This window comes from Nanorana parkeri, unplaced genomic scaffold, assembly GCF_000935625.1.
Source record: "Nanorana parkeri isolate BGI_ZX_2015 unplaced genomic scaffold, ASM93562v1 scaffold517, whole genome shotgun sequence".
NCBI classification, from domain to species: Eukaryota; Metazoa; Chordata; class Amphibia; order Anura; family Dicroglossidae; genus Nanorana; species Nanorana parkeri.
The window spans coordinates 457,487-473,390 of NW_017306785.1; the positions used below are offsets into that span (position 1 = coordinate 457,487).

The window sequence follows — 15,904 nt, forward strand, 5'->3', positions numbered from 1 at the left end:
AAAAAGGCTTGTTGTTAGTTATGCAAAATTGTATGTGCTGCATAGGTTTCAACTGAGGGGTGGGCCACCAAAAGCTGGTTGTGTGAGGGGTGTATCTGCAAAGCTTTTCTATGGGGCCCCATGATCTGTAGTTACAACCCAGGTCATTAGGACTTTGTGAGAGTTTTGACCCCATCAGGAAGTGTTGAAGCTTTGTTAGATTAGAATATTAGATATCCACATGTATTGCACCTGTATTGAGCCTGGGAAAGTCCTGTTCGGAGTTTATAGGTCTCCCAGGTTCCTCTCCTATACATTTAGGGATTGCTCCAGTGCAGGGTTTACTCCTCTCTCTACTGGCAATTTAATCTCACCTGGAACCTGTAGTCAGAGCTATCGGCCTGGGAATCAGACAAGCCCTGTCTAAAAGGTGCCCATACACTGTACGATTATCGTACGATAATTGTGGGAAATCCCGCGATCGTACGATAATCGCAAAGTGTATGGAAGGCGTGCGACTGTTTATACTGTACGGTCGCACGTCTTCTGTCAAACAAGCAGGCTGGAGAATCGTACGATTGTCGGCGAGTTAGTGGCCTGCTTGTTCGACAACTGCCGAACGGGCCCATTTGCAGTCATCGGAAGCCCGCACCTCAGGGGGGCGGACTTGCGATGATTGCAAGTATGATCTGCCTGTCCAAGATGGGCAGATCGTACGTTCTTTTAATTACTTTACAACCCTCGCAAGTTATGGGCACCTTGAGAGAGCTGCAAGGTTGGCGAAAACTAGCAAACGATGGATGTGGAGCCTGACAAGTGGTAGACCTGCTCAGCCTGTTAGTTAGTACCTATATTTTTTGTGTTTGAAGTTAGTGCCGAGGTACGGCTAGGTTTTATTGTTGTTTCCTGAGAACCACTGTACAGAACCTGTGAATACTCTTGTAAATATTACCAATAAACACTGCTAAAAATTTTACACACACACACACACACACAGCCATATGTATTATATTTATTATTTATATTTATTTAAAACTTTATTTACATAGCTCTATTATTTACATGTGTACATTATGTCAAAAAAATTAGAGGATTTAAGGCAAATCCAAAAGACAAAGTGAGAAGTGAGAGATCTTGCATTCTAATGACTGGACACTTAATAGTAAAGTTCTTTATCCACCCAACCTGCAAAAAAGAGGAAGCCGTTAATAATCAGCATTATTTACATAGCACAGTTTTGAATCCTATATTATACTATATACAATATATATTATACTATGCTACATACTATATTGTTTGCTATGGATCAAGTTATAATTATTTTAATCAATATTAGCCGAGAACACTTCAGCAGTACTAAAACTATTAAATCACTCCAACCCCCACTGCCAGGCCACTGGTCTTGCATTGTATGTAATGATGTTGGCGAGACGGGTAGCTACAAGACCAGCTGAAGACCGTTAAGAAGAGCAGCTTCGGGGGACTGGTCATTACAACCAGAACCAACAAGGATGAAGACTATTACTATTATGAAGTACTACTGTTATACAGTATAGACAAGCAACTACCGGTAGTTCTTAATCTGTCTGGAAGGGCACATTTAATTTAGATTTAGTAACAACTGTGCCTGATTAATTTATACCCAATCAGGTCACCGATAACATTACATAGTTTTTGGTAGATCTCAAGAAGATGCATTGTGTGTGGCCAGCATAAAACTGCACTTGATACTTTCAGTTTGTGGATAGCACAAGTTTTCCAGAAGATGAGTTGTTAAAATAACACATTTGTGAGTTTGATGTATGTAGCTGTCATAAAGCAGGACTCCCAGGAGATACCATGATGGAAGCTGGAATTCCCTGACTTGTGTACTAGTTCTAAGCAATGAAACTAAACCTTTTTTTACCAAGTTATTATCCCAGTGATTTTGTGTATGTTGCCAACAAGAGCTAGAATGACTGCTGCTATCAGAACCTACACAGTAGGGCGTCTTGTTTCATAGCGGATTAGTTCCTATGTGTTAATATACTTTAGACATCGTTACTGCTGCTTGGATGACCTTGTTAATACAGATGTTTAGGGCTGTGTCAGCCCTAAACATCTGTACTAGTGACAAGGTGTAATGACTATATATAGTTTATGAAACTATATAACTGTTTGTGTGATACTTACTTCCAGGGTACTTCCTCATGAGCAGTTTTCTCAGTTCATCATAAACCAAGATCATGATCGTATATTGAATTCCCACAAACCAATACTGAACGCTGTAAAAGGGTAAAACATATTAAAGTGAAAACGTACACAGTCTAAGTCCAAGGACAGCACATGATAAGTGGAAAAGGTTTTGGTGACTACAGGCTCCGAACATGTAAAACCTTGTATAGTCTGGTACTCACCGAATAGGCATAAAATGCAGGGCATCATCCATGCCAGGGATGTAACACAGAAATGCCCCAATAGCCACTTGTGACAGTAATCCATAAAAGATGACTTTATTCCTGTGAACAAAAGAATGAGTGTAAAGATAGGGCTTGCTGGTCGGCACCCACGCTTTATAGTAGAGAAATACAGCAAAGGAATATAACTTAATGAATAAATGGTAACAGCTGATAAACTGGATTAAGTCTGAAAAAGGGGCTTGGCAGGGTAGCCACTTTTGGCCACCCCCATGTGCATTGTCTGCACCTGCATGGCCCCTTCCCATCACACACCAACTGCCTACAAGTACATCCTCCCTTGTGAAGTGAAAGCCTTTACCAATTGCACTAGCACCTGTTTTTTGGCAAGAGCTTAAATGTTGCACCTGGGCCCGTGAACATCCACCAGGCCCTAGCTCAATGCATGAATTACCTTGTGGCTGGCAATACACAATCAAAGATGAAGAAGCAAGCACTTTTTTACCCAAGCAAAAAAAAAAAAGAGAAAAACTACTGCACACACCAAAAGAACATAAATCAAATTACCCCCCAGTCTAGCCAGCTGCTGTAATTGTAACTCATCCAGTCCTGTGGTGGCTAATGTCCAAAGCAAAGTTTTATTGGTCAGATGACTCAAACCAGGCACTCAGTGAGAATACATTGTTTTCCTTTAGTGAAATGGATTGTATGAGACGCAGTTGCCTATTACACACTGCAATAAATTATCTGGAGGCAGCTATGGACTTGGGGAAGCAGCAGTTTGTGATTGCTCAGTGACTGAAGATGTGGAACATGCAATCTATTGGCTAATATTGTCATTCCCACTGAAGAGCACACACAGACCAGTCTCTATGCACAACTATTACCTGAAGAAGTTGCGTGTAAACAGGGTGTTTCTCCTTGTCTTTCGAATGACCGTGTTCATCATCTGGCAGACAACAATACTAATGAAGAACCCTGAGTAGCAATACCACTCCTGACACAAGCGCTGTCTGTATGTCTATGAAAAAAAGCACATTTTCATGGTGTTCATTTTTACTCTTTTATCTTTCATTGTTACAATATATGTTATTAGGCAGTGGTGTATAAATGGGGCCAGGACAGATTGCAGGGCCCTGCTCTCCCAGAGGGTCCATCTATCCTCCCATGATATATCCAGAAATCCTCTCTTATCACCATCACCTTGAATAAATAAGCTGTAAATATTAATTAGTAAACTGCTTGAATATGTCCACTGGGGAAAAACAACATTGGAAGATCCCCAGTGGTGGCAGGAAGTGTACAATGCATTCCAGTTCCTGAATACAGGGGCACAGGCCTGTTGCCACATATCTTGCACTGGGGCCCAGGTGTGTTAAGCTGCATTTCTGAATCCCCGTATTGGCAATAGTTACATTTAGCTGCTAATTCCCTCCAGTGCTTTCTAGAAATGTTACATTGTATCTCTTGTTACCAAGATGTATTTATTTCCTATGATCCTCAGCTTCATCTATTGGCCATATTGTGATATTTTCCCCATTCACTACTAATATTTAAAGCACATTCGAACAGAGGAGAAAATAGCCTTAAGAACATTCACTTATGCCCCATTTTTGCAAGAGCTGTTTTATTCACAGATCGAATGTACATGGAGTTTCTCTGGACAAATAGCTATGCAAATTTTTTAATAAATAGACCCCTAGGTTTCCTAGGACTTAGAGAATGTAAACTTCCAAACAGGTCTTTTGATAAAGAAAAATTTCCTTTCAATTGTATGCTTATTGTTTGACTTATTTTTGTTTTTGTTGAGTTTGTTAACCATAGAATTAAATTGTTTTGTTCCTCACCCATTCTTGTCCATAACTGTCCTCTAGTTCATTGATAGTCTTGTCCTCCCAGTTGACCCGAAGATTAATAGTGTTTATAGGAAGGAATCCCTGCTCAGCCATGATGGTAAAATAATTCACAAACCCGGCGTATGTTTCCATGGCAGCTGTGAGCGAAGATGAGTGAGTTATGAGTTACTGAGTTACTGAGGAAGGTTGCAGACAAAACATTCTAGGATGCTGTTTCACGGTTTACCTGCTCATATTTGGTCTTTTATGAGTCACCTGCAACTATCAGAATCAATATAAAGTATATCCACCGGAAGATGCTGCCATACATATTTCTATTTTGAAGATATTTTTAGATTTGAGATTTTAAGGTACAAAGACACTGGAATGTCAATAGTGGTAAAAAAGGGTAGCAAATGCATCTGCAACTATGGTTACTGAGTGGGCCTATTCTTATTGCTATTTCTTTTTCTCTAATAGAACCTTTTTAAAGCATCATTATATTGTTCACAAATTGGGTTTCATTACTTGGGCTTGTTTTTTATTCTTTTTTGGGTCTTACCTATGTGAAAATAGGAATAGGAAAGCAACTGCATGTTCACTAATCGATCTTTGTAAGGGTTTCGTGGTCTTCTTGTCATAATATCATTTTCTGCCTTTTCATAAGCCAGAGCAATGGATGGGATCTGAGGAAATTTGAGTAAAGTTGTAACATTAGAGAAAGAACACCTAATTATCACTCTCACTATGACCATGTTAGGTTTTTTGCCTTTACTTACAATGTCCGTGCCCAATTCAATGAAGAGAATGGTGATGGTTCCTAGAGGCAATGGGCAGCTGATAATCACATAGACCATGAAGGGGATCATCTCAGGAATGTTCTTAGTTACTGTATAGGAAACTGACTTCTTCAAGTTGTCGAATATCAAACGACCTGTAAGAAAAGACAAGCAATGAGTTAATGGAAGAAAGCCATTAAACCATAAGCATTAGAAATACACTGAGTGGCCAGATTATTATGAGCACCTGACGTTTGTAGGCAAATTAGCTATAATTCGCTATAATTTCGCGCTGAAGTTGCTAGAGGGCCAGACCATTATAAATAGGGAAGCAGGTGGTTTACCGCGACAGTAGAAGTGATTTTTTTCTGAAGATACGGGTAAACAACGCGATTTAACAGCCTTTGAACGTGGGATGATTGTTGGCGCTCAAGCCATGGAGCGAGTATCAGCAAAACAGCAGAATTCGTTAAATGTTCAAGAGCAGCTGTTGTTAAAGTGTTTAAAGACTGGACTGTCAGCCGAAAATCTGGGTCTGGACGTGCGAATTGTGGCCGTCAGCGACTAGTCAATGTTAGGGCAGAATGGAGAGTGGCAAGACTGGTACAAGACAACAGAAGGGCAACAGTGCAGTGTCAGATTCCTCGCATCACCTTTCAACATCTCGTGGAGTCACGAGGCGGCCCAATGAAGTCATCTCGTGGAGTCATCTCGTGGCCCAACGAAGTACTGATGGGGTGGTCATAATAATCTGGCCACTCATTGTAGTTTAACAGGCTGCATTTACTGCATGTAAATTGTAACTCATTGAGAGTAGTAAGGGCTGAAGGGCTGTCATCATAGAACAAATTTTATTGTAATGAGATATGAGAATTGATGTTAATACACCCTTATCTCACCTTCTTCTACACCAGTCACAATTGAAGCAAAGTTGTCATCGAGCAAAATCATGTCTGCAGCATGTTTGGCAGCATCTGATCCAGCAATTCCCATGGCAACACCAATATCTGCTTTCTTTAACGCTGGGGAGTCATTTACTCCATCTCCAGTAACAGCCACAATAGCTCCCTAAAAATTATAGGTAACACTATTAAGCAATGCCTTACATACTTTCTTAAATCACTCATAAATTCCAACATAGAAAAATTTGTGGCTCCGGAGCTACATGTGGTTCTCCTCTGCCTTAAAGCTCACTGTGTGTGTTTGAAGTGTATGCCAAAGCAAAATGAAAAAAAAAAAAACATATGCCATAGTACATCTCACCCCAGTAGTGTGTCCCAGCGGTCCTAGGGTCACCGACCTTCCTGACCTCTCCACGTGTCCCACACGCACCTGAGTCTGCTGTGGCTTTGTGCTTCCTGCACCCACACAACTCCAACACTCCTCTCTGAACTCTGGTCCAGACTCCCAATAAGGCTGCTCTCAGCCACCTGATCCAGCTATACTGGTTCCACGTGTCCCACACGCACCTGAGTCTGCTGTGGCTTTGTGCTTCCTGCACCCACACAACTCCAACACTCCTCTCTGAACTCTGGTCCAGACTCCCAATAAGGCTGCTCTCAGCCACCTGATCCAGCTATACTGGTCATTGGTAAAACCTGGCCCCAGGAATGGAGATTTCATCCCACCCAGAGCTATACGAAATATCCAGAGCTCCAGATCCCAGCTACATTTAGGAAAACTTGGAAGAACCTGAAAAGCCAGAATAACTGTAAACTTTTATAAAACTACTAACGTAACGTGGTCTTGATTCCACTTGGTTTTTGCTCCCCACCCATTTCATCCCTTTTTTCAGTTTTCTTTGGCTTTCTTTTCCAACTTACTAGTCTCTGACACCCTTCAACAATGAGAAGCTTCTGCTGTGGTGATGTTCTTGCAAACACAATTTCTTCGTGATGTTTTAAGATGTCATCCAACTCATCAGAAGTCATGTCAATTATTTCTCCTCCATTCACCACGGCTGCCTTGGCATCTCTGCAAGTTGCAATAATATTAGATGTATGTTGGGAAAAGTAAAATCAGGTGTTAGATTAGAAAGAGATAATAAGATGTACTCACCTTGGATTTACTCTTTCAATTGGGACTCCAAGCCTTTTTGCAATGTCCTCTACTGTCTCGCTGCTAGCTGAAATAATGCCTACGCATTTGGCAATGGCTTTTGCAGTAATTGGATGGTCACCAGTCACCATGATAACCTGTTAGGAACACATGATAGTATTATGTTTTCACAGATATTTTACAAAAACACTAAAAGATTGTTATAGGTTTAATGGCTATCATGAAAGTGCTAAATGATACGAAATGTGGCAGGCTTCAAATGCTTAAAACTATTAATGATATTCCAGATAATGTATCAATACCTTAATTCCAGAACTGCGGCACTTCATGACGGCATCAGGAACGCTGGAACGAGGTGGATCAATCAAAGAGATGAGACCAACAAAGCATAGATCATTCAGTGGGAAATTTCCACTTTCTGCATCAAATGGGTAACCGGGTCCATAAACTGAAGATGGAAGTACTAATTGACAGAAACCTGTAGAATAAAAAGAATTGATCTTTGAAAAACACCACATTTTTGCGGATAGGCAAACATGTAAACAGTCAACAGAAAATGTTTATGAAGTAGAACATCTCTCAAAGAAACCCATCAAACTTCCACCATAATTTAAGTTTGTGAGCTTACCAAGAACTCTTTCTCCTAGACTTCCCAGAGCTAAATATGCTTCCTGAAAATGGTCTTTCATTTCATCATCCAGTGGCCATTCCTGTCCTCCAATCATGATGGTGCTACATCTGTCCAAGATGCGCTCCGGTGCCCCTTTCATTACCAGCAAGTAGCCTTGCTCAGCAGGATGCTGAGGGATGTGAATAGAAACCTAGGTGAATAAATAATCAAATTGAGCATTTGGACTAAAGAAAAGTTGAAATTAAATGAGGAGGACGGAAAATGGATGATGTCACAGTGAGGAGTCATGAGAGATGAGAAGTGGTGGAAGTTTAGGACATAATGCTAAGTAATAATGGCAGATGAGATAATGAGAGATGCAGGAATGACAAAAACTGAATAATAAAATAATTATTAGGAAGGGAGCTTAAAAAGCAAAATTTTTATATTGGCTTAACCATGTACCTGGTACTTATTGCTGGAGTTGAATGGAATCTCCAACGCTTTTTTATTTCTTTTTCTAATTTCTAACACGTCCCCAAAGATCTGCTCCGTAAATTTCAACAAAGCTGCTTCTGAGGCATCACCATTCACTCTTTTCTAAATGGAAAAAGTTTAAAGAGTGCTGATTTACTTTCTACTAAGTGTCTGATGGTAGTACCATGGAAGAAGAAGAACCAGAAGTACACACTTGATAATCATAGCATGATTATTATAATAATGATAGTCACATACGATTCATGATACAGTATCATATTATCATATTATTATTATTAAGCAGAAATGTGTATATGCTATATTTGAACATGTTCCATGAATGTATATTGCTTTTTGGGCTTACTTTGCTGATTGGAACCTCCTCTTGATCTGCACAGAATTCTGCCCTGTTGCACAGGCTGGCGATTCTACCTAATGCTTGCCAGGTAGGTGAGCTCTGATCAAACATTTCTCCTAGAGAAATAAATAGTTAAGAACAATTACACATTACTAATTTTCATGTTTATCTAAACACATATTACATGTATCATGTAAAGTACATTTTCTACATTGTGATAATGGGTCTGAAAACATAAGGTATATAAAAGTAAAAATTGTGAGGAGCCTCACCGGTGCCATCCTCACTGGTGTCCGCATTGTGAATAATTTTATCAAACCACATATGCGCCACAGTCATGCGGTTCTGTGTCAGGGTGCCAGTCTTGTCAGAGCAGATGACCGAGGTAGATCCAAGTGTTTCTACAGCCTCCAGGTTCTTAACTAAACAATTTTTCCTTGCCATACGTTTTGCAGTAAGTGACAAGCAGACCTAGGAAGAAGGGCATTAATGGTTATCACAAAAATTCTAAAATCTGAATCAAGTAAGTGTTTGGATTAATAAGAATCAGTACCCATACTTACAGTGACAGTAGCCAGTAGACCTTCAGGCACATAGGCCACCACAATACCAATGCAGAATATAACGGCATTGAGGGCACTGTATCCCATAGAGATGGAAATTATAAAGAAAACTACTCCAACACCCACTGCAAGACCACTGATTAGATGGACAAAGTGCTCAATCTCCAGAGCTATGGGTGTCTTCTGATCTCCAACTTGTGAGGCCAGAGAAGCAATACGTCCAATCACTGTATGGTCACCTGTGTTTATGACGATTCCAGATGCCGTCCCTGTAGGTGAGAAACAATTTCTTAGAGCATGTTTTGTTACATAGTTTGAACTCTCAAATGCTACCTTTAAGTGCTGACATTAAGCTAATGTGTGTGTTTGTCCCTAATGCCAGGTTTGTATAGAAGCCTAAATCTTACCTTCCAAGCACGTGGTAGAGTAAAACCCAAGGTTCTTGGTTTCTAGTGGATTCTCATCTGTGCAATCTACACCTCGAGGTTGTGCTTCTGACTCACCAGTCAGTGATGAGTTGTCAACCTGTGTATCGAGAATAATAAACTATTTTGGTCTTTAATGGTTGTTTCTGATTTTATACATGCTTCATCTTGAAAACTAAGAAGCCATAGATTTTCCCACCATTGTGCAAATGTCCCTGCTTCTCACCTTGCAACCTTGGCTCTCCAGTATGCGCAAGTCAGCTGGGATTTTGTCTCCTCCTTTTATATAAACAATGTCACCTACAACAAGCGTCTCCGCTAGTAGTTCTATGCGTTTTCCATCCCGAAGAACAAGGGCTTGCTAGAATGAGAGAGATGCAAGTTAGGAACAAAGGCCACCTCAGTGTATCATTGGTATATTTTAGAAATCAGTTTACTAAACATGTGGCCTTCCTTACCTGAGGAACCATGTTCTTAAAGCCGGCCATAATGTTTGTACTTTTGGCTTCCTGGTAATATGCAAAGAGGGCAGTCATCACTACCACAGCAATTAGGATAAGGGCCAACCAGAGCTGGAAACAAAGCATGTTTATGATTTAGAGAAAAACAGTGGGGCATATCTAGAACAGCCGGCATAAACAATCTTAAAATTACAGTTATGCTTACATTGTCTTTAGCAACAGTAGGATCCTGTGCTGCTTGTAGACCGTAGGCAAGGAAACACATAGCAGATGCAATCCAGAACACAATGGAAAATCCACCAGCCATAAGCATTAGAAATTTGACAATTTCAGGGGTTCCCTTTGGAGGAGAAAGTTTGTTAGGTCCATCCCGAGCAAGAATCTCCTCCGCTGTGGCAGTGCTATGGCCCTACAAAAAAAACACAGGAAACATATGTATCAAAATAAAATACTGTAACACAGACAGCAGTGCAATGAAAGATTTACTGTATTTCAGTTGGTCGGTATGAATTATTGACTAGCCTCTGTAAGCCAGCAAAAAACAGGGCTGTGAATTCTTACAACTCAATTATTTATCATAATTTTTGACAATATTTTGCCAACTGTTGTAGAGCAAATACATTAAAGTTTTCTAATGCCCTAATCTACTAATTGACATATCAGTCTGGATGTCACAACACTTCTTAAAACTCAATGTTTCAAAAACTGAGCTCATAATATTTCCTCCCGCCCATGCACCTTCCCCAACTTTTCCCTTGAGATCGATAACACAACTATCCATCCCTCCACTCATGCCAAGGTGGGATCCTTGACTCCGATCTCACTTTTCTGCCCCACATCCAATCACTATCCAAATCCTGAGGCTTCACCTTCGTAACATCTCCAAAATACTCCCCTTCCTCACCAATGAAATCACAAAACTACTCACCTGCTTACTTGTTATCTCTCGTCTTGACTTTTGCAACTCCCTCCTCATTGGCCTAGGCCTACCTCTATACAGGCTGTCCCTCCTTCAGTATATCATGAATGCTGTTGCTAGACTCATCCACCTAACCAACCGCTCAGTGTCTGCAACCACCCTCTGCCAATCCCTCCACTGGCTTCCAATCGCCCAAAGGATAACATTCAAAATATTAACAACCACTTACAAAGCCATCCAAATCTCTGCCCCTGGCTATACCCTGTCTCAAAGTATCACCCTAAACATCCCCTCCGCTTTTCTAAAGACCTTCTGCTTTCTAGTTGCCTCGTCAACTCCTACCATGCTCGCCTCCAGGACTTCTCTAGAGTCTATCCCATCCTCTGGAACTCTTTACCCCAGCCCATCCATCTATCTCCTACCCCGACTGCCTTTAGTCAATCCCTAAAGAGTCATCTCTTCAGGGAAGCCTATCCTGCCTCAAACTAATCACTGAACTATCACTTTCTCAAGCAATTCATCCCCACACAGCTACCTCCTCATGTATCACTTCCCCCTCCCTTTTAGATTTAAATCCTCACAGGCATGGCCCTCCCTACCATCTTGTCTTGATTTGTATTGTAATTGTAATGTCTTACTAATATTGTAAAGCGCTGCCCAAACTGTTGGCGCTATATAAATCATGTATAATAATAATCATCAATTACTGCAAAAACTACGCTCAGGATAAAAAAGAAATCCAACATGTTTCTCCTTGAGGTTTACCTGCTTAATGTCCACTAAATATTTCTTCTCCAGTTCCTCTACGCTTAACGTGTGGTCCGTCTGAAATATAAGTTGTAGTCAAGTTAAGATCATTGTTGTCTATTTCTCAGAGCTACTTTTTCAGAATTGTAGAAAAAATTGAGGAAGATTTAACTGAAGTTTTTTGTTTTTCAGAACAATATACTTGTCCTACAAACCAACTGCCAAGAAGTTAAAGGTGACCTTTTTTATTTTTTATTTACTTCAATATAGTTTGCTTGCAGTCAGAGAATATTCTTTAGTTTGTCATAACATTAGGAAATCTCCATGTTAGAATGCTGAGCTTTGGTCATGTATCATGTTGTTCATCATAGGTACAATACAAAGAAACAGTCCAACACGTGTAAAACCGTTTCCCTCATCACTAAACACTTACACTCCATATTTTTGCTTTGCATCAAATGATTATAGATTTTCTTTTAAGATGGTGTCTCTCTTTTGGAATAAAGGCAAATCATCTACACTATATTCTCAGAGTCCAAACATGTGTGAGGTCAACTTGGCCATGAGCTGAATCACAGTATATGACCAATTTACGTCTCCTGAAATTCCAACATTTCTTCATGTCTGAAATATCAGTTTCTCATTTAACTTACAATTTCAAGTTCCTGTTTCAGGTTCTCCACTTTCTTGTCATTTTTCTTGGATTTCTTGGATTTTTTATCTTGCTCGTTTTGAGTAACAGCCTGATCTGTAACAGGGGTGGAGTAGATATCTAGAGGCTTCTGCATAAAGGGAAACATAGAGAAATATTATTTTACATCAATATCTAGGTATGCACTAAACTTGCTAAAAACACATCCAGAGAACTAGGGAGAGATGAAATGTATGAAGTATACTATCAAATAAAATAGTTTCCCACACTGATAGCAACTCAGTAATGCATATAATGTTTATAAAGCCAAAATTCTATTAGAACTTTTACCAACAGGTGAGCTTTAAGTGAACCTGTTCCCAGGCCATGCACATGAACATATTTACATATTTTGAACAAGCAGTTGATTCACTTTAAAGCAATCACCTCTGTATCTGTGAGCATTTTGTAATAATTGATTTTCAAAATTCACAACAGTTATTGAAACCTTAGCTTTTCATCTATTTCTTCCAATTGCAGCAGAATCTTGGCAGTCTGCCATCCTTCTAATGTAAAAAAAACAAACAGAGGGGGTTTTCTAAGGTCTTGTTCACACCTAGGCGTATTGCATATGCGCGTCTGTCGCGCGTTTTTTACCGCAATTCGCGGTAAAAAAGTTGCGCAAAGTAAGTAAAACGGCCCAAAGTAGTACATGTACCTTTTCAGGCGTGGGCCGTTTTGTAGCGCGTTAGGGATGGGCGGAAATACACCAAGGTGGGAACAAGACCATTGAATACAATGGGATTTATATTTCTGAGCGTTTCGTAGAGCGTTCGTCGAGCGTAGAACGCGCTACAAAACGTTCAGGTGTGCACGAAGGCTTAGCTGTTAGAACTGAATCCTGGTTTTAGAATGTTTGTTTTGATCTTTGAGAATGAATACCTTCACTTTAAAATCAGCTAGAGAGATCAGGGATGACTTTAATCTTTTTTTTTACTGCTTGTTAGGAATATATAAATTATTCAATATCCATTATCTGAGCACAGGTGCACATGTAAATGTTGCCATATTCTAGCCAAGGCATGTGTCCGATAATATCCATTTTTTTCTATTATTTGCTCAGCTCTGGCTGCATCACTTTAATTCCATTAAGTGTCAGAACTTGTTTTACTTGTTATATTTCTACAATGCAACAATTCTGTGCATTCAAGACATTAAAGAGAACCTGCCACATACAAAATTAATACATACATGGAAACCCACACATTGTATATTTGCATATATCATTGCGCATATATATATATACCAAGTACTGTACTTTGTACATGTACAGATACTTTTCCAGCTCCAAGACTAGACTAGAGAAAAAGTCAAAATTTAGGAGGCAACGGTCATTTTTAAGGAGCACAGGGAGCTCCTGGGATTTGTGAAACCTTGTTGTATGTATGATTTACAAAATAAATAAATATATATAAGGGATGCAACGATACAATTTTTTCAAGTACTGATACTTGTCCAAGTCCTCACAGATACAAGTACTGATACATTTTTGTTTATTGTCATGTGACAGTTTTTCTAAAACAATGCAGACTAATGATTTCAGTACAGTGGTGGAGTGCCAAAGCCAGGTCCCAGCTGCAACCACTGCAATCCTGGAAAATGCCAAGTATCGGCACCGGTATCTGAACTGGTATCTGAACATGTATGTATATGTATATGTGTATATATATACACACAAACATGTGAAATTACTAGCACATGCAAAGATATAGGAGGATGAAATTATATACTAGTCTCTATTATCCCTGTAAAAGTTACGCCCCCCACGCACATCTGCCTTCCATTCTTCCTTGTCTTCATTTATTAGTAGGGATTAATAAAATTGAGAGTTTTTTTTTTAACCAAATCTTCTGTGAAATTTCACCATTTATGACAAAATGCATTGGAGCCAACGGGAAAGGCAAAAGTAAGTGTTTTGTAGTTACTTTTAAGGGTGAAAGGTCCTTTCAACTATTCTGGACTTTTTTTTTGGCCTAACAAAAAGCCCCTTATGAGCCTCATTACTTTACAATTTTTTCTAACAGAAAGAAAAAAAGACATTGAAAAAGGTTGAATTGAATTAAACACAACAGTACACAAACATCGATCAAATACACAAAAAAAGGGCAAAAAAAAATACAAAGAACATTATTGAAATAAGCTGAGCTGCTCTAAATGCACCCTCTAAAAATATTTTTAAAAAATCCTCACATTTAAGGAAAAATCTAAGAACATGTTGCCTAAGCAGGCCAGTGAGCGAAACTTCAAGTTTTCAATTAGGGAAATATTTTGCAGACAGTGAAATCAATAATTTTTACTGTGAATAGGAAATTAAAAGCAATTAGCTAAACCGTAAAGAAAAATGCTCCTGCGTTTTTATAGTAAATAATTTACACAATCTGTGATACAATTAATTATCTGGCACCTAACAAAAAAAAAATAGTTTCCATACAAAAGTGTAATAAATCGTCTTACCTGGGAAGACATGGTGGCAGGTTGGGTAGTGTCTAGAAGGTAGCACAAGAGAAGTTCAGAGTATAGAATGTGCAGCCTGTGGATGAGAAGACAGCAGCAGAACTGGTAAGATCACCTCTCGCTGTTACCTCCTAAAGGATGCCATAGTCTGTAAAGGACCCGACTGTGACATTATATACTGTCTGGCTCCTCCCTCCTGTACCCAGCTCCGCCTCCAACTAGAAAGTTAATTATATCTATGATCTAGCTGTACCAGGTTCCTTCCAGATAAACCAGTATGTCTTTTTTTAAATGCACTCTGTGCAGATGCTGTTCATCCTTCTTCACCCGTGGCACACAGAGGGATATGCTGCTGATACTGCAGGCTATTAAATCAAAATTATATAATACAAGTTTGCACAATCTACTTATGAAAAATGTGACATAAAAAAAAACACAGTAAATGCTGCTTTCTTGTGTATGTAATCAAACACAACCACCAACTGAAAATCAAGAGCACTTGCAAATTGCACACAAATTCCGTCACCATGTCCAAAATGTCAAAAACTAAATTAAAGAAAACATCTCAATAAAACACTAGATCGATAATAAAAACAAAAATTCCTGGTATATCAACATTTGCTGTCCCAGGAATTTTTGTTTTGATCAGGATCAACAAAGATTGGTTCACGCCAAAAATGCACTCATCCTGTGATAAAATAATAACATGAATAACTTAACATTTTGCCTGATAAAGGGACCCCGAGACATTGTTCACTTTGTTATATGATAGACTTGCTTCAGTAAATTATTTTGTTATATTACTGTTGGGGTGCCGGTGACTCTTTTCCTTATTAAAGGGTAATTCCACTGTCCCAGGTGAATTTTGGAAAATGGAATTCCCCTCTCCAATCTGCCCCGCCCCCGCTATACTTACCTTTCTAAGAACACTCCTTCCCCTCTTTCAGCACAGGGACACACAAGGGACCCCGCACATCGCAACAACAGCTGAGACTCCCAATGTGTCACTGTGCCTTTAAGGGGGTTGGGCTGCCTCCTGGCAAACCTGCAATTTTATTATTTGCTACATGTGCTCCAAGATGGAGACTCTCATAGGTCAGAGTTAGGACCGCACTACATAGAGGAGCCTTGACGAGGCAGTGCGGCTTTCAC

General features: G+C 39.6%; 1 protein-coding gene across 1 annotated transcript; it reads right to left on the bottom strand.

Moving 5' to 3' along the window:
• Window positions 1-1,135: 1,135 nt before the first annotated feature.
• LOC108790973 (potassium-transporting ATPase alpha chain 2-like) lies at window positions 1,136-14,764 on the bottom strand. Its single transcript, XM_018561332.1, has 23 exons — window positions 14,753-14,764; window positions 12,261-12,389; window positions 11,626-11,685; window positions 10,147-10,350; window positions 9,939-10,052; window positions 9,707-9,841; window positions 9,463-9,580; window positions 9,056-9,324; window positions 8,765-8,963; window positions 8,499-8,608; window positions 8,123-8,257; window positions 7,676-7,868; window positions 7,350-7,525; window positions 7,048-7,184; window positions 6,813-6,963; window positions 5,889-6,057; window positions 4,990-5,144; window positions 4,773-4,896; window positions 4,223-4,368; window positions 3,263-3,396; window positions 2,376-2,477; window positions 2,152-2,243; window positions 1,136-1,164 (listed from the first exon to the last, which is right to left on the bottom strand). The coding sequence occupies exons 1-23, from the start codon at window positions 14,762-14,764 to the stop codon at window positions 1,136-1,138; spliced, it is 3,093 nt and encodes a 1,030-aa protein (XP_018416834.1).
• Between the last annotated feature and the right edge of the window lie 1,140 nt (window positions 14,765-15,904).

Coding starts and splice junctions, on each gene's coding strand:
- LOC108790973 (XM_018561332.1), bottom strand. Junction 8,258..8,498: donor AGGAGGTTCCAATCAGCAAA/GTAAGCCCAAAA, acceptor TTTTCCATTTAG/AAAAGAGTGAATGGTGATGC. Junction 3,397..4,222: donor ACAGTTATGGACAAGAATGG/GTGAGGAACAAA, acceptor TTTTTTTCATAG/ACATACAGACAGCGCTTGTG.